The sequence below is a fragment of the Corvus kubaryi genome, unplaced genomic scaffold, assembly GCF_017639235.1.
Source record: "Corvus kubaryi isolate FWS band 111438036 unplaced genomic scaffold, C.kubaryi_AGA036_p1.0 37256, whole genome shotgun sequence".
NCBI classification, from domain to species: Eukaryota; Metazoa; Chordata; class Aves; order Passeriformes; family Corvidae; genus Corvus; species Corvus kubaryi.
This window is the reverse complement of record NW_024581076.1, coordinates 2,440,842-2,468,329: the sequence shown is the minus strand read 5'-3', so window position 1 is coordinate 2,468,329 and position 27,488 is coordinate 2,440,842. Positions and strand designations below refer to the sequence as shown.

The 27,488-nt window shown below is 35.4% G+C and overlaps 1 protein-coding gene across 6 annotated transcripts in view; it reads right to left on the bottom strand.

Annotated features, from left to right (window-relative positions):
• The window catches only part of CNTN5 (contactin 5), a 619,355-nt gene that overhangs the window by 213,336 nt on the left and 378,531 nt on the right, over positions 1-27,488 (bottom strand). For all 6 annotated transcript variants that reach the window (XM_042023751.1, XM_042023752.1, XM_042023755.1 and 3 more), the window contains 2 exons: positions 19,701-19,824; positions 13,969-14,144 (listed from right to left, as the gene is read on the bottom strand). In XM_042023751.1, coding sequence (XP_041879685.1) covers positions 13,969-14,144; positions 19,701-19,824 — 300 coding nt within the window. The remainder of the gene's footprint in view (positions 1-13,968; positions 14,145-19,700; positions 19,825-27,488) is intronic.

The window sequence follows — 27,488 nt, the reverse complement described above, 5'->3', positions numbered from 1 at the left end:
TTCTTTTTCAATTCAGGACCGAAGTCTGATACTGTTATTTCACCCTCGTTGGTTCAGGAGAATGTGTTTTCCAGCTGCTTTGTGTCATTGTTCCAGTATTGGCCCATGTGTGCCAATATCGTGGTGCTCACAACAAGCAGTGCATCAAAACCCAAAATGAGTTTGCAGCTCACAAACTGTTAATTCCCCTAAAGGTGACTCAATTTGTCAAACAAAATGACCACCTGATGGTACTAACTCCAGCATAAATGTTTCATTTCAGTGTTAAGGTAGATTTGAGCAAACCCAGAAGTAAATCCTCTGGACTCTAAAACATTCACAAAATGAAGACTCACATTCCAGCATATTGCAGCAGTGACCTAGTTTGCATGCATTTTCATAGCAACAACAGACATATCTGCAGTCTTTGCTTAAAAGTCATCAGTCATAATTACTATCTGGAAATAGGATCAGTTAAAGTGGATGAAAGCATTTTAAGACCATCAATAGTGAGAGCATGGAACTCTATGACAGACATAATTTACCAATTTTTCAGCTGCTAAGCCACAAACAGTATTTCTTGCTTTTAGAAAACATTTGGTTTGGGTTTTATGCATCAGTGACTGATTCACTTGCCTCAACTCTTTTTCATTAACTGAGATAAGAATAAGCAAGAACACATAAGCAATATCCTAGAAAACTCATCATACTTCGGGATACTCATAAGATTAAAATCAAAAAAAAGGAAAAAACTTGGCAGCCCTGACTAAGTGAAGTAGACTGATGAATGCTGCCATCATTGCAATGCACTGCCACAGAGTGCTAGGCTTTAAATTAATATAGTTTGAAGATAAGAAGTCTTTGTAACTGATCTGGAAAGCTTGGCTATTTTAAAAAACCCAAAACTATTATGTTTTTTACAGATCTTCAAATGTTTTTGCAGAAAGTGAAATAACTGCAAAACAAGCTTATTAGATAGGGTTGTAAACAACTGGATGTACAAAACAACTGATGTCAGGAATCATTATTTTCAAATAGTATTACTCCTAGAAAGATGAGACGCACAATTTTATGCACTGGTATGTGTCTAAAAGTAATACTTAGAAAAACACATGTACTCTCAAAAAAAATTCTGTTTGGTAAGGATCTCTCCATTTTATTCTGCATGCTGATGTCACTTGGTCTGTTCAGCCTAGAGAAGTGGAGACTGAGGGGAGACCTCATTGCAGTCTGCAGTTTCCTCGTAAGGTGAAGAGGAGGGGCAGGCACTGATCGCTTCTCTGTGGTGCCCAGTGACAGGACCCGAGGGAATGGCCTGAAGCTGTGTCAAGGGAGGTTTAGGTTGGATATCAGGAACAGGTTCTTCACCCAGAGGGTGGTTGAGCACTGGAACAGGCTCCCCAGGGAAGTGGTCACAGCACCAGCCTGACAGAGTTCAAGAAGCATTTGGACACTGCTCTCAGGCACATGGTGTGACTCTTGAGGGTGGTCCTGCGCGGGGCCAAGAGCTGGATTCGTAGAACCTTTTGAGTCCCTTCCAACTCAGCTTATTCTGTGATTCTGTGATTCTGTGTTTCTGTGATTCTGTGATGTGTTACCTTAGAAGACAATATATGACTGTTTTGAAAATTAATGACAAGAGACCTACAGGAAAGATTGGAAGAGACTCGTTACCAGGGAGGTTAGTGAAAGGACAAAGGGGAATGGATTCAAACTGAAAGGAGGTAGGTTTAGATTAGATATTAAGAAGAAATTCTTTACTATGAGGGTGTTGAGGCACTGTAACAGATTGCCCAAAGAAGCTGTGGATGCCCCATCACTGGAAGTATTCCAGGTCAGGTTGGATAGGGCTTTGAGCAACCTTGTCCAGTGTAAGGTGTCTCTGACAAGGGCAGGGGAGTTGGAGCTAGGTGATCTCTAAAGTCTCTTCAAACACAACCATTCTATGATTCTGTGATATGACTGCAACAAGTCCTTAAAATACTCTGTTTTTAAAGTGCTCATTATCTCAATTCAATGTTAATTACCTCTATTCAATTAATAGAATCATAGAGTATCTCAAGTTAGAACATAAAAACAAGGATCATTGAGTCCAAGTTCCATGAATTATTTAAATTTATTTCAGTAAACATTTTATTTAAATTTAATAAGGTAACTGTGATGCTGTGAAGGTAAACACTTGGATTTCTTTCCTTTTTCTTCAAGGTTCAACAAATTTTATACATATTTTAGATCTGAGTCCCCTAAAAATCTCAGTTAAATTTGGTCTCAAATAATGTGGGAATAATTTTATATGGTAGTTTACTGTCTATTAAATGACCTTTGTAAAGCATGTTTCTTTTCATGTTTTTGGTCTGATAAAAAGTTCATTTAAAACGGTCCATAGATTTTGCCTTTGGATAGCTTTTCTTTGCCTCTTCTGTTTCTAGTTTCTCTTACTCTATGCTCTTTTATGGAAATCTTGACTTCAGGGAAAAGTATTATGGTCACGTATTTTAGGAGTGTATACAAAATAACAGGAAATAAAGGTAAGCTTCTGGGCTGCAAGTTTCACTGTAGGTCTGTATAATAAAGCAGAATGTGCATGCCTTTGTCACCAGGTAGCTAAACTGAACAAGGATGGTTTATTGCTTGTGGATCTATTTAAGGACAAGCTGTATGAAGAGCTGGGTGGAAGAGATAGAGGGAGTTTAGATGAACAGTGGCAGTTTCACTAAAACTTCATTGCGGCCTTTCCTTCTTTATTAGATTAGTTTCTTGTAACTCCAATCCAACAACTGAATAACTAGAACAGAATTTTAAAGACTTACAGTCACAGTTTTCAGAAAAAAGTATTAAGATCATTAAAGTGGCAGTTCTGCCTCAGTATTTTGTTACCATTCTTATACATAAAAATAGTTATTTAGGCTTTTAATTTTGACAGTACTGGGTCAAGTTTTGTCATGTCTATATACACATTACATATAGATATGAATTTCTTATATTTGTAGTATAACACAGTACAAAGTCAAATTTTAAGTACTCAAACAGCTGTAAAAACTATTTTACTTCACTATAACAGGATATTCTTAACCAATGTGTACAAAACAATTCAATTTTATTAAAAAAAATATATTTCATTGACTGACTCCAAAATTGCTTTGGAATTTTACCATGGAAGAAATAATAAAAAAGACCAATTTTAGACTAAGAAAAAAGGAAGTGCTTAAATCTCCTGTGGAACTGGTATCCCAGTATTTAAACATCCTTTTTTCACATAGTACAGAACTCTCTATATTTTAGAGAACTTTGATCAAAATATACATCAAAGATTTTTATCCTGAATGCTATTCCAGAGCCTTAGAGTGAACTGCTGGCAATTGTGTTGGGCAGGATAAAGTACTTGAAGGATTGGCTCCTCTGTTGAGATTGCCACAAGGCAATCTTGAATTGAAAATACTTAGTTTCTTTTGTTCAGCTAACTATTATTTTCTTACCAATATTTCTGTTCAACTTTTACATTCACTGACATATTTTATACATGATAATTTCACTTTTTTTAGCAGATATGATTTTAATGAGGTAATGACACTTTTAAGACTTAATTAAAGATTAATGGAGGTTCCATTTCCCAATATTGGAGTATTACATGTAACCAGGCCTTGTATAACCAGCAGTGAAACAAAGAAAAATTTTAAAAGAGTTCTTTCTCACATTTGTGGCACATCATGGCTAGTGATGATCATATGCTAAGATTTTCTCTATTTCTTACGGTTTCATTTCAATGGAGCAATAGTCTTTCATTTGTGAACCACAGAGGAATATAGGCAAAGACAGGAAAAAAAGACAGTGGAATTCAGAAGATATGACTGAATAAAGGCTGACTTAAAATCTCAAAGTCTTGCAGTCACTAACCAAAACACAGGCCAGAGTTAATCTCTGTTAATGAGTGAAGGAGATGGTTGAAGTCTCATAGTAAGAAAAAATGTTTATAAATTGAAAGCATTTAAATAGAAATGTCATTACAGGTAGAAATTTATCCAAGGGGCACCTGTTTCATTATAAAGTGATCTGCAGTAATAGTTTAATAATTTAAAAGAGAAAACACTGAATTATCAGTAGAAGTTCCTACTGAATGTACTGTAACCATTTGCCATTCAAAGATTTGTCCCACTTTGCATATGAGAGCTAATAGAATGGCAATGTAAGTTATTTAGACTGAATATATATAAAAAAATTATAATTCAAAAAATATATTCTGCCAATGGATATTTGTACTGTCAAGAAATCCACCCATTATTATAAACACCACAGACAGCAACTACTGTGATTAAGATGGCAAAATCTTTCCATTAGAAGATTCTGTTTCATTTACTCTCAGTTTTAGTTAAATAATAAGTAAGTGTCCATTTAGTCTCTTAAGGATGCAGCAGGCTATGGAAGCAAAAAGCATGTTATAGAAGGTATTGAATAAGGACAAGGAAGGCAAGAGAGCTTAGGAGCCTGGAAGTGGGAAATGTGAGACAGAGGAGCTGCAGTCAATTGAGCAAAATGAGTACACTGAGACTAAAATAGAGCTAGAAAGATGCTACTATCATTTTTGATCAAACAGATGCTTTCAGTAAGTAAGGAAACTGCAAATGGGATCAGTAGCCTAATCGATAGGAGGAAAGAGATCAGAAACCAGATGCAGGATTGAGATATGACTGATACAAAGGCTGAGAAAAAGATTGGTCAGAGTGATGAATAGGAGACTGATCAGTTCTGGCTCTGCTAAGCACTTGGGAAAACCAGCTCCCCTTGAGCTCGTGTACAATTCCCCACATTACTGGATACTTTACATTAATCTCTCATGTCTTAGTTTTCCATTTATAAAAAAGAGATAGCAATAACTACTCAGTTCACAGGAACACTGTAAAAATAAGCATATTAATGTGCATGAAGCATTTAGATGCTGTAATGATGAGCACCATAAAAAGCTTCTGAGGAAATTAATTTCATCTGCAGAGTAGGTTTTGAATAGATTGAATTAATGAAGGCAGGGGGCTGGGCACTGAACAAGAGAAAATGGAATACTGTTCAGTAAGTGAGCAGTAATTCTTCTGTGACCTGAAAGAGTCTAGTGGGTCTAAAATGAAAAAAAAAAAAAAAAAAAGAAAAAAGAAGAAAAAAAAAATTATGTGACAAATCTATATTTCAGGACTCCAGAATCCAAGGCAAAATTCAGACTCCATAGACAATGATAAATCCTTCATCCTGTAGCTTGGATATTTGACCTGGCAACTCTAATAAAATTTACTGTGAGATTTAATGTGTAGTTAGACACACAGTATATAAATTCCTGACTTAATACATTTTGTTTTAATTAGTGCGGTAGGTGTGTGGGTGGGCTCAGGATTTACATATTTATAGAATCCTGAGGACATTTTTGCATATTTCTATGCTTGATGAGATATAGGGCTGAAACCTAATTAAAAGGCTTGTTTGGGGGATTTTTATTGTTTAGCTCGGTGTGTGTGGGTGTGTGGGTGTGTTTGTATATGGAGACAGGTTACAGTACATTTTATAGGATTTGCTTCTTTTTAAAATATATACCATGTTCTATGAAAGCAACTTCTAACATCTGACATTTAAAACCAGTACAAAAGAAATTGTAAACTGCTGGCTGCTGATGGCAAGCGTAGCACAACTACCCAACCTCACAGAATTTAAGACTATCATGTTACAGTACTTGACATTATCATCACATGGTGGTCATCTGAAAAAGCTTTTGATATGATCGTTGTCACTGTTGAGAATTTATTTTTGGAAATTATTTTGATTTTGTTCTCAAAATAATTACAAGAAATTATAAACAAATCAACAGTTATATTACCAGGTTCATGATTTTGAATGCAAAACATTATAAATAAAATATATAATTATTCATTTGATAATACAACTTCCATGTTGACATCTTGGCAACTTGAGGAGATTTAATTAATAGTTGTGCTGTGAACACTAATGAAAGTATCAAGAAGGACAAAAGACAATTTGTCCTTGGAATTGCACACTCTTGTGATGTCTAGTCACTGAAGTACTAAATTTCATGAATAGAACTCATGGATATTGGAACTAGTTTGTTTAAAGTGTGGATTGACTCTTACATTCTTGTCTTCTCCCATTCCCAAAGTGAATGCCTGATTTTCTGTTACTGGTATCTCATGCTTCATATGAAAACAGATGTATAAGCTGCTCTGTCCTTATAGAAAACCAAAGGTGGCCATTGAAGTTGGGGTCATATATAAATTAACTTTAATTCTATCCCACCATCTTTTCTTTTTAATTTTTAGTAATCTAACAAAAAAAATTATCTGTATTATTTTTCATTTCCTTTGTCAGGCAAACTTGACTTCTAATTCTCATTTTGTCCATGTGTTTCACAGCCTTCCAGATGTTTTCCTTGATGATCAATCTCCTTCATTTATTGTAGGTTTCTATTAAATTTCATACCTCTTATTCAGCGTTATTAACTTAGACAGAACTCAACTCTTTCCTAGAAGTTTTCCTCCCTGAGTTCCAAAGCATCATCAAAAGTGACTTCACTGCTTTTATAAAGAGTGCTATTCCTAAGTCAGCTTAAATGCCCTGTCCACTTCTCTCTTCTTCCCTCCCAAGCTTGTGCTGCTCTTTCTTTTGTACTACCACAGGTAACTGTGCCCCTGCAGAAGAATAACCAGTCAGACAATTTTACTTTTCAATGAGATCAGGAGCCTGATCTGTTTCTCAGGAAAGCCATAATACATCTATGTCAGGATAAAGGAGGGAGAGAAATGAGGGCAGGAATGCCATGGTGGCACTACAGATACCATGCAAGAAATTTCAAGTAAAACCTTTCATTTGAAAGAAGGTACAGTAGCACTCACCACCATATGCCACACCTGGAAGGATGTAATTAGAGAGATGACACAGTAATTTCCAAAAGTGAATCTGAGCTAGAACTCAGAGGGAAATTTAGAAAGTATTGTCTGGTCTTGGCACAAAATTCTCCTTCAACCTTTTAAAATTTCTTCTTTTTTAGTAATGCTACTCTTAATTACTGTCATCTATATTTAAATGCCAAGTCTAATGATTCATTAGCATGATAGATTAGATTGTGAAAAATAGGTGAGCTAGGTTATGGGCAGGTTAAACACCAGCCTTCCAGTCCTGCAGAGAAATGCACAGCGCTAAAATGAGAAGTCTGTAGATGTACTATGCATCTTTAAATGATTGCAGTAATTACATTTCAAACTGTGCTTCTCTACATGACTGACTTCTATTAATTCTTCCAAAGAACAAGAAATATAAAATGTATTGTTTAAAGTACATTTTTAGAGTAAAAGACTAAGCAGAACTTAAACCTCAGAATACTTTTTTTGGCATCAAAACTTATGTAGCAATAAATGAACTTGACAAGATTAATAAATCTCATTTCCATTTGAATACTTGGAAATAATCATAACTTTTTTGGTGTTTGCTGGATATGAGGATCAATGAGATTGAAGTTATGCTAATGTGCAATTCAAATGGAATGAGATAATATATGTTGCTCAATGGAGAACATCCAGAACTGATACCCCTTTCTGAAGCTAGTAACTTATTCTAATGACTATCAAATCTGCATTGTATTGATGTCTGTAATCTGGGATCTGACCTCAGCTTTTCACACTGCCTTCATTTTAGTACTTTCATGCAAAAGGATAAATGTTAATTCTAAATAAGAAAAAAATATTTTCTGCATTAGAGCTTCCTGCGTTTTGTTTCTTGATGTTGTCAAAATATCCCTCTCAGGCTGAGGTCATGTATGATTTCATCACAGAAAATTCAAGTGGTTGAAGTTAAGGAATGAGTGAGTTGTTTGTAAGGACAAAGAGGAACCAACTTCTTTTGGGAGAACAAGGAAAGTCTAATATCAGGAGAACAAAGAAAGTCTAATAACATTTTATCTATACTGGTAGAGTGAAAGGTATCAAGAAATAATCTCCTGCACTGGATTTTCATCATGGACAGTGTCACTGTGTTGGAAGTGTCCACAGGACTCTTTGGTGGGACCACAACCTTCTGCAAGACAATTCTTGTCACATTTTGGGTGTTAGCAGAATTGACTAGGGGCTGTTCTCAGAGTTTAGAAGTACTCCATGTCTTAAAAGGTAAAACAGTTTAGAATTATGGATGTGGACCTTTCCATATGATTTGCTCTCAGTGCTAGGGAATGCTTATTTTACTAGCATAATGAGCCCCTTTTGGAACTCACAGGATACTGTTTTGAGACAACAGATAGAAGATAAAAATTTCTCCACTGTCCTCTTTTCTTGATGAAAAAACATACCTGCTTTTGTAGACAGGAAAGGATTGGGTTTCCTTGGCTCTTTAAAGTGATCTAATGGAGAGGCAAGGTAGTTGGTCTTTAAATGCTGATGTAGTAATCGAAAAATGGAAATTGACTGCAACTTCCAGACAGCTTCAAAAGCAGAACTAAAGGGACAGAAACAGAGAGCAGGTCTACCAGAGCAGATCTTAATGCTATTACAGACAAGTCACTGTTGATAGGGTCAGGAGACCATTTCTGAAGACCTGCTGTGGAAGGGGAGTTCCAGAAGACAAGCAGTATATTTTTCCCAAAGCTTTCACTGGATAGCACTCCCGAATACAGTTGAAATCCCAGAAGGTTTACTGTTTGGCAATAGTAAGTGATTTGTTTGGAAATTTGAACAAGATAAAGATTCATTAATTTTGCCATTTTTTTCAGAAAGAGTGGATGCTGTCTTCACAGTTTTAGGTGACCTGCTTATTTTATTTATTTTTCCATACTTGCTTTCAGACTTGGATCCACCTATGTAAAGCAAGGTTGATGGCAAATTTTCATTGAAGATTCACCACAGCCACAGAAGAGAACAAAGATCTACCTTTTCCAACATGAGTGCTTTGAGAAAAGCTGCTTAAAAGGAGTTATAATGAGTTCTGCGATTTTTAAGTAATAAAGTTTATTATTCTAAGGTATTTATTCATTTTAAGAAGAAAGGATCAAGAAATTAATGACAGAAGGCTTAATTAACCTATTACGTGTCTATCATGATGACATTGGCAACAAATCCATACAGATTGCTTCAAATCTTGCTTTAGGAAGCCTCATGTTTTTTAAGAACATACATCACCCCATCAACTTCAAAAGGATTATGCTTTAAGATGAAATGTGTTTTTAGACTAGAGCCAAAGTTCTTAGCATTTTGCACCATTGAACTCAGTTATATATGTCGAATATTTCTATAAACAACAAAGTAGGTATCACCACAGCTAAAATTCAAATAGTTTCATTTTTTCAGACTTCTAATTTGACTAAAAACTTGTTTTTTTTCAACATTTTTATATGAAAAATACATATGTTTCAGTTAATTTTTTTTTCTGATCCTCTTAACAAAAGAAAGGGCTAAATTTGCAGAATTTTAAAGTAGATATGTGCAAGTGCTTTGAACATTTATGTGGGAAACTGGCTGGAAACAACATCTGAAACAACAGCTGAAACTGTTAGTAGAGTTTGACAAATTCACATTCATTTCAGATTCAGTGAATCTGATACTCTTTAATTAATAAATTATTTATGAATAAAATGCAAACGGCTCTACACACAATTTACTTTTTCTGGCATTTACATGCGGTTTTCAGGTGTCTTTTAAGCATATATTTTCTTAAAATGGCATGTTGAGATAATGAAGAAAATAATCCAAAAATTTTGTAGTGCAAGTCACTGTTGCAGCTGTAGCTACTTTTAACATAGCAACATTCTTCATGCTGCTGTGATGCTTTCAGAGCAAAGCAGTGACAAAAGTGTGTTACAGGATGATCAGGGACATATTTGAAAATGAAAGTATAACTACTTGTATTTTGATTTCTTTTCTCACTTCAGTTATCACTTTTCATTTATAGTACCTAAAACTGTTTAGATTGATATGATTTAGAAGAAAATGTTGCTATTGTAATATCGTTTTGCAATTCTGCATCTTCTGAAATGAACATGAGAAACAAAGGTTTTTCTCATGTTTAGAAGGTTTAAATAAATCAACTTCTAAAAAATTAATGCGAGGAAATTATGAAATATACCCAACAATGTGTCCAGGGAGCATGATGGCAAGAAGGAAACATAGATCACTAAGCTCATTTCTTAGTAGGTGAAGTCAATTAAAAGGCTGACAGAAGTGTGCTGTGATGGAATGGGCAGTGCACAGGCTGTCTCCTCAGAAAACTGTTGATTTGTATGTCTACATCATGAGTGACTTCTTATTCTGTACATCACTGGACAGTTATTGTGGATCATCCATTAGAAAAGGACATTGAAATTGTGTCTAATCAATACTCTTCTCCGTAGATTAAAGGAAAAAATAGATTTAGTAAGAGAAAAAAGGAAATGATGCAAAGAAGCCAGTGACAATTGGATTAATAATATTGCAGTGAGGAGTTCTATAAATGACAGGTGAGTAGTTGTTTTCCCCTACCACTTCTTCAGGTTTCTAGCCCAGGCTGTAAATATCACTGAGATGGTAGGCTTGTGAAAGGCTGAATGACCCACAGATAAAGGCCAGCAATTTTGTTTTGTAACCTAATGGAATATAGAGATTGTACATGTGGCAAAGGTAAGCACAAAATACATCCACTGTGGTAGCCAAAGTTGTAGGACACTGTTCCAAAGAGAAGCTGTGGAACCACATACAAATATATGCAGTTGTTTTGCACTAAGGCAGGTAGATTTAGTCATGCTGAAACCTATATTTTTTCAATTTTGCATCAGGTTATGTTTTTATTGAAAAAATATTCTTCTAATTTCATTTACAGCATGAGATACTTTTTCTTCTTTTTTTATTTTTGCTTGCTTTCTTAAAATAGTATAAGCCAGCACAACCTTGGGCATGAGACATCATAGGAAATGCAAAAAAGAAAAAAAGAGAGACCTTTGATTGAGTTTAAATCTTCATAAGTATTTGATGTGGTAGTTTAAAACTTCAAGCAGACCTTTAACTGCACATAACTGGTCTTCAGCTTTACTCCATAAAAAAAACCAGTGATAGAGTGGGTTATTTCAAGTATTATGTCTAAACATATACAGAATAATGTTCACTTTATATGTCTTTCTCTTTCAAACCCAAAGAAATTGCGTAAGTACTTCAAAGTCCTATTTTAACTGTGCACACATATACAAACATTATAGTACATGAACATTTATATTTGCAATGCATCTCCAATGCTGAACTACATGATAATAACCATAGCAACTGGGTTTTTGGCCATGGAATTGTGAGAGAACTAAGAGTCAGTGGCACACACATGCTCTCCTATTTCAGATATTTTTGCATAGACACCTTATAGTATGTGCTTTTTCCATAAGATGATGTCAAAGGCCTTGGTTAATGGTGCCTGTTGTTCCCTTTTGGGCTGCATGCCATTTCTCTTTTTAATTAGAAGAATTTTCAAGTTGCAAAGTTATAACTATTTTCCACAGAGGTACAACCCATGCATATAAACAAATCCATGAGCTTAATTTTTTGGGTTTTTTCCTGTGAAAGTGGTAGGTTTCTAAGCTTTTGGAATCCATGGTTTTCAGCAAAGAAAGGGAAAGTGAACGCCATTATGAGTAGCTCTACATCTCATAGTCAGAAATGCTTTGATTTATCCTTGGGATTATAGATTACCATTCAAGCCATTAGAGCCCAGTAAAACTGCAGAGCACCAATTACTTTAATTACTTTAAGGTTAGAACCTTTCCTTAAAAAATCTATTTCAATGCTTTACTTTCTGTCTTATTGAAAACAGCTGGAGACATGCAGGCCAGCTATTAACAAGCAATACTTCACTCTAAAGGTGGTGAGGCACTGGGAAAGGTGGCCCTTGGATCTGACTTACAACTTTTCAGTGATACATGCTTTTGATATGGTAGTATGAGTTTACATTGTGGTGACATCATTAAACATTAATTAATTTAAACAACATTAAAATCTGAGTTGTTGCATAATGCAAATATTTTTTCAACATGAACACCATTCATTTAAGGTCAGGGAATTGAAGAAGTATTAAATCAAGAGTGGAAGAGAGAGGGTCATGCTACATTGAAATTGAGCTACAAATACACATTGAACTTGAAATTGCTCTTCTCACAAACTTCTAAAAGAATTTCAACCAGTTATTACTCTATTATTTAAAAAAGATTTTCATGTCCTTATAGCAGCCCTTTCTCTCTTGCAAGTCCTGCAGCATTATTTACTACACCTCAGCACTCCCAGACAGTGCACCTCCATTAAACTTTACTGAGAAACTTTCATTACAATTTACAAATACTTTCATGAACAGAAATCACATTCCAAACATCACAATGTAATAATTTTGATACCTGCAAAAGTAGGTGTGTAAGATAATAGAAACTAAAAAATCCAATGAAAATAAGCCCACTAAACTTAGTCTCTTCTTTCTTTCTTTCTTTTTTTTTTTACTTTATCTAAATTTATTTTATTGGAGGAGGTAAGATTGTAATTATAAGAACATGGGGGCCTGAATGAACGGTAGATGTAGCTATTGAAACTCATAGGCCTTCTGCTGTTTGAGATCAAGCTCTCACTTTCCCTGTATTATTATTATTTTCTTTTTCAATTGGAGGTTGAATGGGCACCTCTTAGACTTACTCTTTCAGAACAGAAATCTGAGCTTCAGACACCTGGAACTATGTATATTTACCATTTTTTGGGTTCTCTAAACAAGAGATTTGTTGCAGGGTAGTTTTCTTGTCTAAACGATAAAATGCAGCAGAATTTTCTCAAAAGCTCCATTTAAGACTGAGGTCCAGTAATACTGTGATACTCTTGTGATGCTTAGAGTTTTAAACATGCTGCCCTGGCATGAGCAAACTGTGACAAATATCATTATTCCTCCCAGCTCAGAAGTAGGTGGATAGTGCCATGATCTCCTAACAAACACCTTGACAAAATCTGCAGCAGATAAGACTTAAGCAATAGATTTAAGAGGTCTGACTTGACCAGGGAGGGGTGGATTAAGGGAGAATCAGACTTCACACTAGATCTGCTGAGTTCTTGACAACACCAGATGTGTTAGTAGACATGCAGATGGCAACTTCTCCTTAAACCCACTGTTCCAGCTGAAGATCTGCCTCATGTTTCATGGTAATGTCTTATTTTCAGTGGGATCTGAGAAACTAGGATGGACTTCTTTTTGCACCCCTACTCTTAAAAGCCACTCATGGTAAAATTTATCTAGATAAACTAATAAAATGATGTTGGCTGCCTTCCTATAAAGTGCTTAAGGGAAATTAGGGTTGGAGGGTAAATCCTGGCCCAGTTCTTCCTGCTAGTACATTTGAAAAAGAGTATGCTATTGATAGACCATAGCATTTACTTGGGATTATGAGCTGTTGATAGCTTCTGAAAAGTATATTGTAGTGAAAAATTTCAAAAGCTAAGACAATTTTGGTTTCCATAATGACCGTAAAAAACCCCTTCAGTTTCATAATGTATGAAAGTACATTGGATATGTATGCAAAAACACAGACATAAACCATATATATTTATATACATATATACATAAAAAAATATAGAGGTGCAGACTATCCAACAGATATACAGGAACTTTACCCCATTCTATTCCTAAGTTTACTGTTCTTTCTTTCCTGCTGAGAAATGTGGCAAAATGACAGATGTTTCAGGAAACTAGCAATGAGTGAAATACATCACTGCAGAGTATTCGAGTATGCCATTAAAATACAGCATTTGGGATCTGGGATCATGTACTAGAGTTATTTTCCCTGATGGTTCTATTTTTAAAGTAACAAGTCTACAGAAAATCACATTTTCCTGCTAAGTATTTTATTTCTAATTTTGAGATCCTAGCCCAACAATGTCAGTGTCACTTGTATAACATATTCACATTACAATTTAGTGCCTTAACAAGAAATATAAGGTCTGATTTATCAGTATTATAAAAAGTGTTACTCACATGCAAACTGAAGAATGGCTTCTCTGCTTAAAATACTGCCAAACATGTTGGTAGTTAAACATTGATACTGTCCAGAATCTTTCATTTCACTGGGGTTGTTGATGATCAGACTTCCTTCTATTAAACTGAAACGATAATCACTTTCAACGTCGATTTCAGTTCCATTTCGAAGCCATCTTAGGGAAAAAAAAAAACCAAAACCTACTTGAGCATTTAATAACTGAGTGAAGGTATTAAGCTTAGTACAGAGAATCTGACAGCTCCAGTTGTAATAATGAGGACAACTATTAAAATATGTCCTGTGCAGGAATCCATTACTCTGGAAAATCTTGAATGGAGGCATTCGACAACATAAGCGAATAAAAAACACAAACAAAACCTGATCTTCAATCTCTGAAGAAAAAGGGTATTCTTTGTTTTGCCTATGCTGAGTGAAAAAATGATCTCTTTTTTTCTGTTTTTTTTCTTTTTCCCCAAAAAACTAATGTTCATAAAGGCTTAAGACTTGAGAACTGCATAGCAGAGACATCCTTTATGTTAAAAATAGGATTTTTACTGTGCTTATGATAATCAAAGTTTTAATTCATATTCTGTCTTTAAAGCTTTAGGCCTGATGCCTTGAGGTGGCTGCCTAAAAACAGAGACTAGACAAAAATAAGAGAATAAAAGTAGGTATTTATTTGAAGGGCCTTCAAAGGTACACCCTGGGCAGTCAAAAGGCTATACCCAAGATGGACCCTGGGTCACGGGTTCTTCACACTTTTATAAGCTTGGTCCATTTGCATATGAGTGTTAATTCTCCAATTATAGCCTCAGTTAATGATGTAATTACCCAAAGTTTGCCACCGATCTAGGCTTTAGTTTACTCATTTTGGGGTCTGGTGTCCTTGAAGAGCAAACCTAGAGAGGCTTGTTATGTCTAACCAGCATGAAAGAACAGCAGCTAACAGGCCACACAAAACTTCAGAGTTGCACATTAAACAGTACAGGATTTGAAAAATATAAAAGCTAAAACCTAAGACATCAGGCCCAGCTGAGCTTACAGGTAGCAGAGTTGAGTCTACACTGCATGCAAACAAGCAAGCTTTTTTCTCCCATTCTTTCAGCATTTGATTTGAAACAGAGACACCTCATTTAAATACAGAAGAAAGAAGAGCAAGACCTGTGAAGAGCAGGGAGGTAGATTGATGTACATAGGCTGTTATGCAGTATAGGATTTTGGCAACAGACAAAGGCAAAATAATATCAGCTGAATCAGTATACACAAAATTCAAAGACTGGAAGAGAAGACAGGAGTTAACTGGTGTGTGGCCAAGGGCAGATCCGGGCAGCTACTAGGTACATGGAAACTAAGATCAAATAAACAGTCTGAATAGGGAATGCTAATTTAGGGAGGTGTTTGAGAGTGAAATGAGAAGCCTGAGCAGTAAAGCCAAGGATGGGAGTAAAGATAAGATGGAAAGGGCCAGGCTGTAGGAAAGTGGAAGTATCCCAACTCAGGCAAAGTTTTGAATAATTCCTGAATGAACACTTATTTTTCTGAGGTTTCAGAATTAACCTAAGTGTCCCATAATTTTTCAGTTGTGCAAGTTGTTTTATGGGTCCCAGATATTGTCTGCCAAAAAGCCTCAGCCCCTCATTCATCTCAAAAGATTGAAGCAACAAACTCTGTAATAGTCCACTGGCTGCAAGAGAAAATATTTTTTGTGGTAGATTAATAGACTTTGGCAGTCTGGAATAGCCTCATATATGTGTGTGTGTGTGTTTGCAGTTTCTGAATTAAAGAATAACATCCACATATGAAGACTTTTAAATCTGCTTTTTTGTCAAAGTGTAATTACATGAAATTTTAAGAAGAATGCGAAGAAGAGCAGTGTAAACAGATATGGTGCAATTATTATAATGCCCAGATATTTCATTACTCTTTCGCTGTCATTCTGCAGCTTCAAAGTTGACTTGGGAAATTTCCAGGAACTTGCAAGCTTTGCCAGAGATCAGCAAAGACTGGAAGAACCTGGCAACACTTAAACTCCAGACACAACTTTAACACAGCAAAATGATTATCAATTCACCCTATCTTGTTAACATTCATGGTGAATGAGGTACAGCCAGCAATTTTAGCCACTGTAGCTGTGACTATTTCTTAATCCAAAGGTCAGAATTGTCAGAATTTAGATGAACTGTGAATCTACTATTTGTTCCTTCTTTTCACAATTGGACTTTTGATTGCAGAGCACCTCAGCTTCATTTAATGTAAGAAAGGAGACATCATTGACAATTTATTAATATTTTAAAGAGTATTGAGGAAAGCTTGGTAGGATTACTACAATTTTAGGTAGATTCATACGTAGAAGAGCTAAAAAGGAAAGGAATTTTTAATCTTGAACAATTTATTAGTTATTTGATATTTTGAATGAAATCATAAAAAAAGTTAACATTTTATGCATATATCCTTGTCTATATATGTGAAATAAAAATGTAAAAATAATTGATCTTGAAATGAAAGGAAATTTAAACAGGGAAAATGCAAAGAAATGAGTGTTTTGGCATTTCCAAATGAAAACTACCACAAAATTGAGCTTAATTAGCTTTTTTTCCTTAGTTTCATTTTCAGTTAAGTTCAATGCAAAAATATGTTCTTTGAATTTTATCTCTTGAATTTCTTTGAATGATTTACTTTGGATCTTGATAACTACCTGCCTCTTTATCTTGGGGTCCTTCCTGAGTGATTGTATTCCCCTCATATAATCTACGCACATTATAGGAAAAACAAAATTGAATCAGGTGACTTTTTTCTTGGTACCCTGACTGATCTGGAAGGACTGAACCCAAAATATAGCAGTTCCAAGGACATAGATTGTTAGGAAAATTCAGATGCATTTTTTCTTGAAGAAAAGTGACTGATAACATTTCAAAATACTATAATTTGGCTTCAGAAGACAAAAAATAATTCTTAGAAAACTTTTTCAACTGCCTTTTCTAACAGGAAATGATACTGACAAAAAATTACTACCCAGTGTATGTGGGGCCTAAGTAAAATCGTACATGAAGTGTTTCACAATCAGGGAAAGCCGTGTAGTGAAGTGGCATCTCAGGGAATTCAACACCTGCTTGTAGCTCAGTAACACTGGTGACCTGTGAGATCGCACAGGAAGTTTGTGAATGTCTGAATTCCTCATTGAGGGGATCACAGTTATCTTCTTCATTGTACTGGTCCTGACTTGTGATGCTAAACTATGATTTGCAGAAATGCTAAGCAAACAGAATCAGTTTATCTCAGGGAGTTATCCCCTAAATCTATGCATCAAAATACCTTAATGGCTGAAACTCAAAAAATTAAAAATTTTTATTTCAGGGTAGAGCTTGGACAAGGGGAAATAAAGCACTTTGAAAGGAAGAACAACATCTGAAATTATGTGAGAATTACCCATTTTGTTAAAACAAAGTAATGTCCCTGAAAAAAAGAGAATTTGTAAACAGGTTATGAACACTGTGTCACGAATTACACAGACTAAAGAAATTAATTTAAAAGGCAGAGGAAACACTGATATTTTTGAGTGCTTTAAATGTTCTTTTAATATAATTTTAAATAATGTAACTTTAAATAAAGTTTTACTGTGCTTTGGTTTTGGCTGAAAATAATTCTTAGCAGCAAAGGCCTCAGAGCACACGTAAATAAAGATTTCTATTGTCCAGTCCAGCTGGACAGGTTTTTTGGTAGTGTGGCTGGGCAGTGGCATATATAAAATGTTGTAAATCTGTAGATCTTTTGAGAATAAATTCCCTCTACATTTGTCCTGAAGAATAGGATCTTCCTCAGAGAGTAATTTTTACCTCTTTTCCCTCCCTTGAATGGTAGTGTGCATTGTAAATGCTGTGCAGCCAAGTGGCAGCAATAGAAGGAGAAGTTAAACTGTGCTGTTTGAATTAGGCCTTTCAGGTTAAATCTCTCCTTGCATGAGCAACAGTCAGGAAAGTTTCTTTATGAGGCTGCTGAAACCAATTAATCTCTGGAGAACTGAAGAAATAGGTATCACAAAATTATAAACCAGCCCAGGTTGGAACGGATGATAAACGATCATTTGCTCCAGTCTTATATGGAAAATGGAGCCTAGATGAGATAATCAAGCATCTTGTTCATTTGCATCTTGAAAACCTTCACTGATTACTGAGGAGTATGAAACCATGTTGCCTCTTGCCTTCTCCATGTGGCTCCTTGTGACAAGAGACCCCTATTCTCTTTGTAGTCACCCTTTAAAATATGCTGAAAGTCTGTATTTGTTGATTGCATTCTGCTGGGAAAACACAAAAAAAGTTGGACAAAGAAAGAAAGGAGCTGGCATAGGTTCTCCATAGACAAAATTTCTACAAGAATAATGATGTCTGGGAGACCTGAATGTAGGACTCTCCTTTGGGGGGGAATTTGTGCCTTTTCCCCATGGTCACACTCTATGTTTAATGGACTGACAGCACTTTTACAATGTGTGGAACTAATAGACTTTTTTTCTTTTTTTTATTAACAAATCACCAGTAATTAGCAGAAATTACACAAGGAATGTCAGTAAAGAAGCAAGCAAGATAGCTTCTGTACCACATAGTGAGGAATTAATGCTATTCCGGTTTGAAGAATTTCTGGATATTCATTTCTAATCCCATGTTACATGTATTAGTCATGCCTGTGCTGTTTGGAGAGGTTGTGTCACGTGCCAGATCCACTTAATGAGTCCATATATTGCAAAGAGGCAGATTGAGTACTGTTGTGGTGGGGGTGTCTATGGGTGATACTGATTCTGAATTTCTTCAAGTTATAGAAATGCAAGTGTTGTGATTCAAATAACTCTAAGGAAAATTCAACCAGAATTCTGAAGAATCCACAAGTCAAATAAGGGTAAAAGGCAAAAGACAAAACGGAGAACTGATGGTTGCCACCTATGACAAAACACAGTAAGAGTCTTTATGTTCCCTTTTTAATTGCAGAATGACTCTATGAGGAAAGATTAAAAGTATATGGAAAAAATAACCAACCATATGTTTCCCGAGCCCTCTTACATCACTTGTAATTTGCATAAAATATGAGCAGAGACAGATACAGCAAATGGGTAAGGTGACTGCAACATACTGTTACCACCTGTAAGTGTGCACCATCAATAAACTGCACTCTGAGGCTCACAGGTATGTCATCACAGGTCTGAATAATAGATAACTGTGGCATACAAGTCTGTATGGAAAAATAAGCAACAGGTGATAGTTGCATGGGAATAAAATGGTAGACTTGTGCATGAAAAAACACCAGATTTGGCTCAACCATAGTATCTTGTAGTGCAAAGTCATGTCATTTAATGTACCTATACTTTGCTGCTTTCCCTATATATTGGGATAGTAATTTGTAGCTTTATAGATGCTTCGAAATAAAAAAAAAAAAACAAACAATTAAATATTTTGTTTTTGTCAGTTGTCGCAGTCAATTAACTGGACAAAAGGAATCTCTCCACATGGATAGAAATGATGCAGAGAGCACATAATTTGAAACTTAAAATATTGCTATTCCTTTAATCACTGCCACTTATTCTTCTTGCTTATTCAGAATCAGAAAAAAAACATTCAATCAGGAAAAACATTAGCGTCACAGAGCTGTTTCTGTTGTTTCACACCAAAATGCATTGATTTTCAGAGTAGGATTGCAGTGGCTAATATTCCGAAAACTTAAAAAAATAAAGTTCTAAAACAGGTACCTGTATGTGGGAGTAGGATTTCCACGTGCTTGACAATTCAGAGACACTTTCTTTTCCTCAGAATCAGTCGGAAAAATCATATCATCTGGCTCTTGTACAAACACTGGCCCATAATCAACACTTTCTGTGAAAAAAAGAAGTGCTACAATTTAGGAAAGCTGAAGAAATGTAAATGTGTTATGGATTTTGTAACGTGAGATTAAAGTATGCATAATTGCATTTGCTTTCCTGAGGTTCATATTCCATTAATTCAGATGCTGCATTAAAAAACAATTATTAAAAGAAAAAAAAAAAGATAAAGAAGAAATAGAAGAAACATTACTAAGTGAAGACTAAAACACATAGTATGATTTAAATGTTTGTTATGCCGAAGAATGGCTTTCTCATTAGACATGTTTTGGCCTGCAGTCTAGTGAGAAGCTCAAGAGACTTAAGAGGAATTAACTCTGCTTAGAGAGAGCAAGATAAACAAAAATTTTCCTACTGCTTGCAGCAGCTTATGTCACAGAAAAGTAATACACAATTTTCCCCTTTATGTCAAGGAGTTGCTAAGAAAAATCACTTGGAAAATTAATGGCAGTAAATGGTGTCTATTATTAAATAATATATAAGTAAATCTGACATTTCATTTTCCTCCACTGCCTCCTCTAATTTTGGCATGTACCTGCATCTTGATAAGAGTTTACATTTCTGAACTAGAAAAGCTGGATAGACCCATAGAACATATCTATGATTCCAATCCATTCATATTATGAAGTGAGAAGTGAAAGCCTCCAGAAAAGTAAAAGGTCACAAGAAGAGCATTCCTGACCGTGTTGGTCTGAATAACTAAAATTCTCACTGTGCACCAGAAGTCTGTGGAATTTTAATAATTTTAGACTTACTTCAGACTCTTGGATGATTTAAATGCACAGTGCTCTTCATCTTTAAAGCACTAGCCTAAAGATTTGTGTGCACATAGATAGTGACATTGTCCTGCTACTTTCAATGAAGCAGGGTTTTCTCTGTTGGTTTTAGGGTTTCATATGTTTATGTGATAGACATCCTCCAGTTCTTACTGAGGACAGCACAACACATTAAGCAGTTTATATCATCCTGCTGTATTTGTCCTACCAACAGCAGCTTGAGGTAAAAAAGGTACACCTGGAGACTTAGGGTTTGGTTACTGACTTAAAAATTACTTATTGCATTGTTTTACCAACTCCACACAACTTCAACCACATGTTATGGTTTCACGGTTTTGGGAACTGCAACCTTTATCACACAGCTAACAGCCTCATAAAATTTGGGTAGACAGGAAAAGGTACATGGGGCTCTGAGTCTTGGTAAAGAAAAGAAAGGCTGGGCAGCTGAAAAAGGATGAGAAACGTGGGAGACAGGTCAAAGTATGCTAGTTGTGAGATGCAAATTTCCATGTCTTTAAATTCTTACATTTGGGGTTTCTCAACTCTCTTATCATGCAGTAAAATGATGACTTAAGACCCCATTATGCTTTTCAACCTTTTTAGTGACTACGCACTTACTATACATTTTGTTGTCTTTTTACACTACTATTCAAATGCAGATTTTGAAAATACTTTTATTTTCAGGTGCGTATGTTTCTGCTGAAATAGATTCAAATAATTAGCCTGCAAATTTGTAAAGTCATCAAATAGCAGCAGCTGCAATTAGTAGTTTCTCTTTCCCATGATTTCTCAGTTTATTAGACCCACTTGTAGGACTGTGCAAAGGATTGTGGATTGCTGTTTAGGTACATTGTTTTGCTTGGGTTTATTGACAGAAATATATGTTCTGGACCAAATATCTGCATTATTAAAAAAAAAAACAAACCACAAACAAACCAATCACAATAAGTGATTTCTGATATGTACTTATATTATTGAAGTTAAAATAACTCCAGTAATAAATTTTAAGAAGTGCAGCTTAAAATGCCAGAGGGGCAATGGATTCAGCTGGCAAAATTTATTTTATGAAAGGAAAATATTGATACAAATCCATCATATGGATTGTTTCTTGTAATTTGGTCACCTGCTTCTTGCATTGAACAAAAGAAAATACTAATGAATGTAGGTGCAAATAAGCAGAACTCATATCAAGCTGGAGTTTAGAAAAACCAAGAATTAATTAATGATAACAAATCTAAATCATGGCTTTAAATTTAAGTGTTATTTCATGCAGATTAGTAAGCATATGGATAGGGTGTATATTAATAAAGATTAATGATTTTGTCTTCTCCCTAGGAGAGACTCTGTAGATAAAATATAATATCACAGTCTAGGAGTGCTGGAAAGAAAAGAAAAAGATGCAAGGCTAGGTGCAGGACCAGACCATGGCACACTCTCATCCTGTCCCTAAGCCACTCTGACAGAGACTTCTGCAGCTTTTGACAAAGCCACTGACCTTAGGACAAGGGAGCACCTGTGGCCTCAGTTTGCAACACACCATGGTCCCACAGATAGCTGGAGGCTCTCCTCAAGCCACAGACAGGGGAGCAATCCAACCCCTCTGTGTGACCTTGAAAGAAAATTTTCTGATTCATGAACCATTGGCAGGTTCTTCTGCTGTGTGTGGTCTTTTGGGGGAAATATCCCTTACCTTTTCCTTATTGCCCTTATTTTCTTATAATATTTAATGTTTATATCTTTGTACATATGGAGATATAAGCTATATATTTACACACACACACACACATTTTTATACTTATGTATGTTTTCTGATGCCTGCAGGGATCCAAAGGCATCAGGTTTCTTTGCACCCATGTTTTATCTAATTGTGACCCATGCTCTTAAACAGGATAGTTCTGTGAGTGTGCATCACAGGATTTGAGCTCCACACCTTATTTTTTCTTTCTAAATTAAGCAAGAACATAAAATTAAATATTTAACATATATGTTAGCATGCATATATTTCAATTTACTATTATAATTTCTCAAGGGAAGTATTTCTGTTCCTTGTGGAGGCTTCGATAAAATAAGATACATAAAACGGGTCGCTTTAAGTGCTATCTTATTTAAGACCAGTGATTTACCACAGAGTCTTGGGAATACAGGTGTGTACTGCAACCAGCAGTGCAACAGCAAGTTTGTGGTCCCCTTACAATTTTAAGTTGCTGTTTTCAACCTAGGCAAGCACTCTCATTAGGATTTACCATTTAAACTGATGTTGTCCAGAAAGGCAAGGATATGGAAAACATTCAAAATATAAGAAAAATCGCTCTTTTAAATTCTTGAATATTCTTCAGAACAGTGCTCCAATATTCTTTGAGTGCCAGTGTTCTCCTTACAGCACTTCTGCACTTAAAAATATACGACTTCTCAGTACTGTACTTAAATCTCATGGGAATGAAAACTGGAATCTGTGTCCTGCAAGTCAGACAGTAGCCAAAGTGTGGTTTCTCTCTCTTATCTGTAGATATTCTTTCATACTTTCATTCTCTCCCTCAATCACTGATGAAGAAAAAAAATCAGATGTTCTTTAGTTCTTCTTGCTGAGCGATGCAGGTATCATAACAAACTGCAGATGAGAATAAAATTTCCTGTACTTTAAATCCTGTAGCAACTGAAATAGTGTAATTCCTCAAGAGTGTAATTCCTCAATATGGTAACTCCTCAACAATGCTTTCTTGCCACCATTCTTGATAAAATTCCAGGTCAATTAATACACAGAGAAAATGAATTAATTCTTGGAACCTTGGGAACACAGAGGTGGGCAGGAAAGAAATATGACCCTGTTCAAACCCCTGCATTAGAGCTGCACTGGCACTATTATTTTCAGTGTCTGATAATTCTATGTGCTGTACTTCTAAAGAAGAAAAGAAATGAGGTTATTATAAATGTTTTCTTAAATAAGTACCCTCCAAGATACATGACTGGCTTAATCAGTCATGGAGCCATCTTCTCAGTCTGAGATACTGGTGGGAAGAAACAGCAGACAAGTTATGTAAGGGGATATACTCAGGCAGCCTTTGAATATGGGGGGAGGAAGTATTCCTCCAGGTCTTCTCCCCTTCCTCTGCTCATGTCTCTTTAGAAGCAGTTTTTACAAGACCAGGAAGAACGTTTACTTATTGCTCCATTTTCTGCCCCCATGTTCCAAAGACTTCTTAAACCCATGTGGAGATGGAAGAATTTTCTAAAGAAAAGCTACACAAGGAATGTAAAATGATAGAACTTTTAAAGCAGAATAAAATGAGGGATGACTAACAGACCTTCCATCCTAAAATACAGATGACTCTACTCTGCATACGGGCCCTACTCAGAAAAGTACCTACTTGACACATCACAGACCAAAATACATCCTGATGATCTGACAGTCCTAGGTATTAATATGTTCAGGATACATTAAGAAATTTGAAGGAGTTATTGATAAGGCTATATATGTTGCTGAAATCTGCATATAAGAAGAAGTAATTAAAATTAACCAAAGCTGTTTCATTTCAAATTGGTCCTACAAAGTGAAAGACACTTTTTGGTAAAGGCGGATCACATTCTGATGCTACTCCTCACTATCAACCTTGGTTTTGATTTTTTTTCTTTACTTTCTTGGTTTAAAGCTTATGCTTATTTTATGAATTTCAGGTGATGACTCTCAAGGATCTTCCCATTACCTTTGTTATCACGGAACTAGACAGTTTAACCTGTTCAGTATATTCAGAAAATATTTTAGAAGTATATTCACACTGATTTAAAAGGAAACCTATTGCTTTCTCCCAACAAAAGCTAGAAGATATCTTTTTTTTTTGGTTTAAACACTGAAATAATGTATTAACTTCAGTGCTAATATTTATTTTACAAGCAGGTCCTATGATATAATCTTTCACCTTTACTCCTAAGAAATAAAAAAATATTATTCATTTTAATATCACTATCATATGTCAAAATATGATATATTTTCAAAATTTCCTTTAATATAATAAAAAAGAAGCCCACAAATTCATCAAGGCAAAATATGTTCCAATGATTAAATCTCTGTGTAACATATTTTCAAATTAACAAAGGTGGCTGAAATTTACAATAAGTGTTTTGCATCTATAGAAGCAGAGACATACATATATATACATACACACGTATGTATTTGCAACATATGCATTTCTAAAAAAAAAAAATTAATTTTTAACCTATGTTTTGGTCAACTTAAAAGCTGAGAAACTTTAAGACTCCTTTTGAGGTAAGTTGAGACTGATACAGGCGCTTCAAGGTATATACATTGATTCTAGTACACTGCATGCTGGAACACTGTACAGCACATGCATTATTAAGTTTATACTGCAAAGGAGATTAAATTATTTTCTCACATTTTCAGATTTCTCTTTCCTGAAACGTTTATTTGCTTGTTAAGCAAGATAATACCAGTTTTTTCTGTTGCTTGAAATTACTTTCTCTGTTCTGTGGTCTGACACAAATAAATCTGTTCTGAATTTAGCTTATAATATCTAAACTGATACCATATAAACCAGTTGTCAAATATTTTTAGCAATGGAAAAAAGTTAGTAGTTTGTGTCTATAATTCAGACTGCTAAATGCTAAATCTAGCAGATGGTGGGGTATTAGGAATTCCCATTTTACAAAAATTAGGTTCGAATCTTGTGTATCTTGGGGTTCATTGATTCAAACACTTTCAGTTGTAACACAGACTGTTCTTCATTTTCTTCTAAAATACATGAAACCAAAGATGAAAGGACAAAGACAGTCCTTATTCAAGGTTAAGTTCAATTATCTTTACTGCAGCAATTCCAAAAGTTTTTGGAACGGTAAGAAAATATAAGAGTTTGCAGTTTTATGATTCTTCAAGAGTATTTAATGAATAATTCATACTTTCTATTCCATTTTTTAGTCATGACTTTACACATTGATGCAGAGTTTGAAGAGAAGGACTGCACTGCCTTAGCTGCATGTTTACGCTAAATAATTCCAGATAGTTCAAAGTCAGCAGTGAGCTAGAGCATAGTTCTTTTAATTTAAGATATCAGGAACACATGTTGAATTGAAAGTGCAAATGAAATAGCATAAAGTCAGTATAAAAGAACTTTTATTACAAGCCGTGTCAGGTGTTTGGGCATGTCTGCTGGGAAATCATTTGAGAAGTCATTTGAGAACTGGTATAATTCAGCAGCCAATAAAAGCATTTTTGGTTGTTTTTTTTTTTATGGCAAACTTCACTCCTGAATTTATGCCATATATTAGATGGTTGAATTATGCAAATTCTCTATTATAATAATATAAAACATGTTTTCTCTCCTCCTAAAAATGTCATCTTACTTGAAGCAGTTGTGTTTCATTACCACAATGTTGCAGCATTTCCTCACTTGGGAAGCCCTGGATGATAAACATGACCACTGAACCCTACCATCACATAGCAGTTATAGGATGATAACTAGAATATCTTTACTTCAAGACCTGTAAAAACTGAAAAAAACCCCAAAACCCAAAAAATGCCTTGGGGCCAAATCAAACCAAGAAATTTAGTAAGATAAGCAAGTGGTAATGACAGATAATTGAAATAGTCACTTTCCCCCAGTTTCTAAATATCAAAGATATTCATTCAGACATTAGGTTGTTAACAGAACTGAGAGAGGTTTAGAAAATAAGCTACATTCAGGTGCCATAACAGATGTGTTCTATTCCTCTTAGATGATGCAGATTATCCTGTTTGGTCCCATGCTGATCATTTCTAAATACTGTCTCATACCTATGCTTGTGCTATGCAGGCACTTCGGATAATCAAGGGCATTTAAAACATTACTCAGGTGACTCAGATTTACCTATTTCTACAAGTTTCTACACAGCTGGATATCCCAAGATCTGTTAGTGAAATAAGTCTCCTAGGACTATTTTATGTAGTCTTTAAAAGAAAGGTGTTCCTCTCTTCTTGGTCAAATACTCTATTCATTAGGCCTTATGAGGTAAGGCCCTTTCACAATTTTGTCTCCGGTCAGTGGTTTTTCACCTGCTCCTGAAAAATTGATGAATCTCAATTGCAGAGCTGCAATGTGGCCCCAGTGTTTTGAGAAGAGTTGTAATTGCTGACCTAAATCATAGATCATATCTATGATATGATGATCATACCTGAGCTATGATCTCACCACACTTTCTGGAGATGCCCAGGATTTCTTGTACTATATTATTCAAATAGTCTGGTTTTTTTTGCTTTCTTGTTCAGTCTGTAGACATTCATGCTGAAGAAGATAAGGATAACAGACTCTGGTTCTAATACTGGACTTTAACATTAACCTGCCCATATCAGGTTTTCGGAGAGGAGTTATCAGTGTCTGGTGAATGGGGTAAAAACCGAGTTCACTCTAGTCACTGCTTAAAAGAGTATTGCAGTGGAAGGACAAATGTAGAAAGATGCCCCAGTTCCAGAAATGCCATCAAACAGAATTTATCTGCTGACGGGATCAAATTGTTTCTTTTCTAGATCAAACTTAATTCAGGGAACATATTTATGGTTGTGCAGAAGCCATTTTTCTACACAAACACACATGCATACACCATTAACTTTCATTACATGTAAGGTATTTTCCATTGAGAAAATGTAAGACTTTGCCAAGAGGAGCAGTAACCTGTTATCACATTCATGATATTGTCTGAATGTCAATGAACTGCAAATTATTAATCACAAGTCTTTCCTCTTTTACATCCTTAGAATAATATGTTTATGTATCTTCTAATTTCTCCCTCCCTCCCTTTCCTTCCTTCTTCCCTCCCTTTCCTCCCTCCCCTTCCTTCCTCCCTCCCTCCTTCCCTCCCTTCCTTCCTTCCTTCCTTCCTTCCTTCCTTCCTTCCTTCC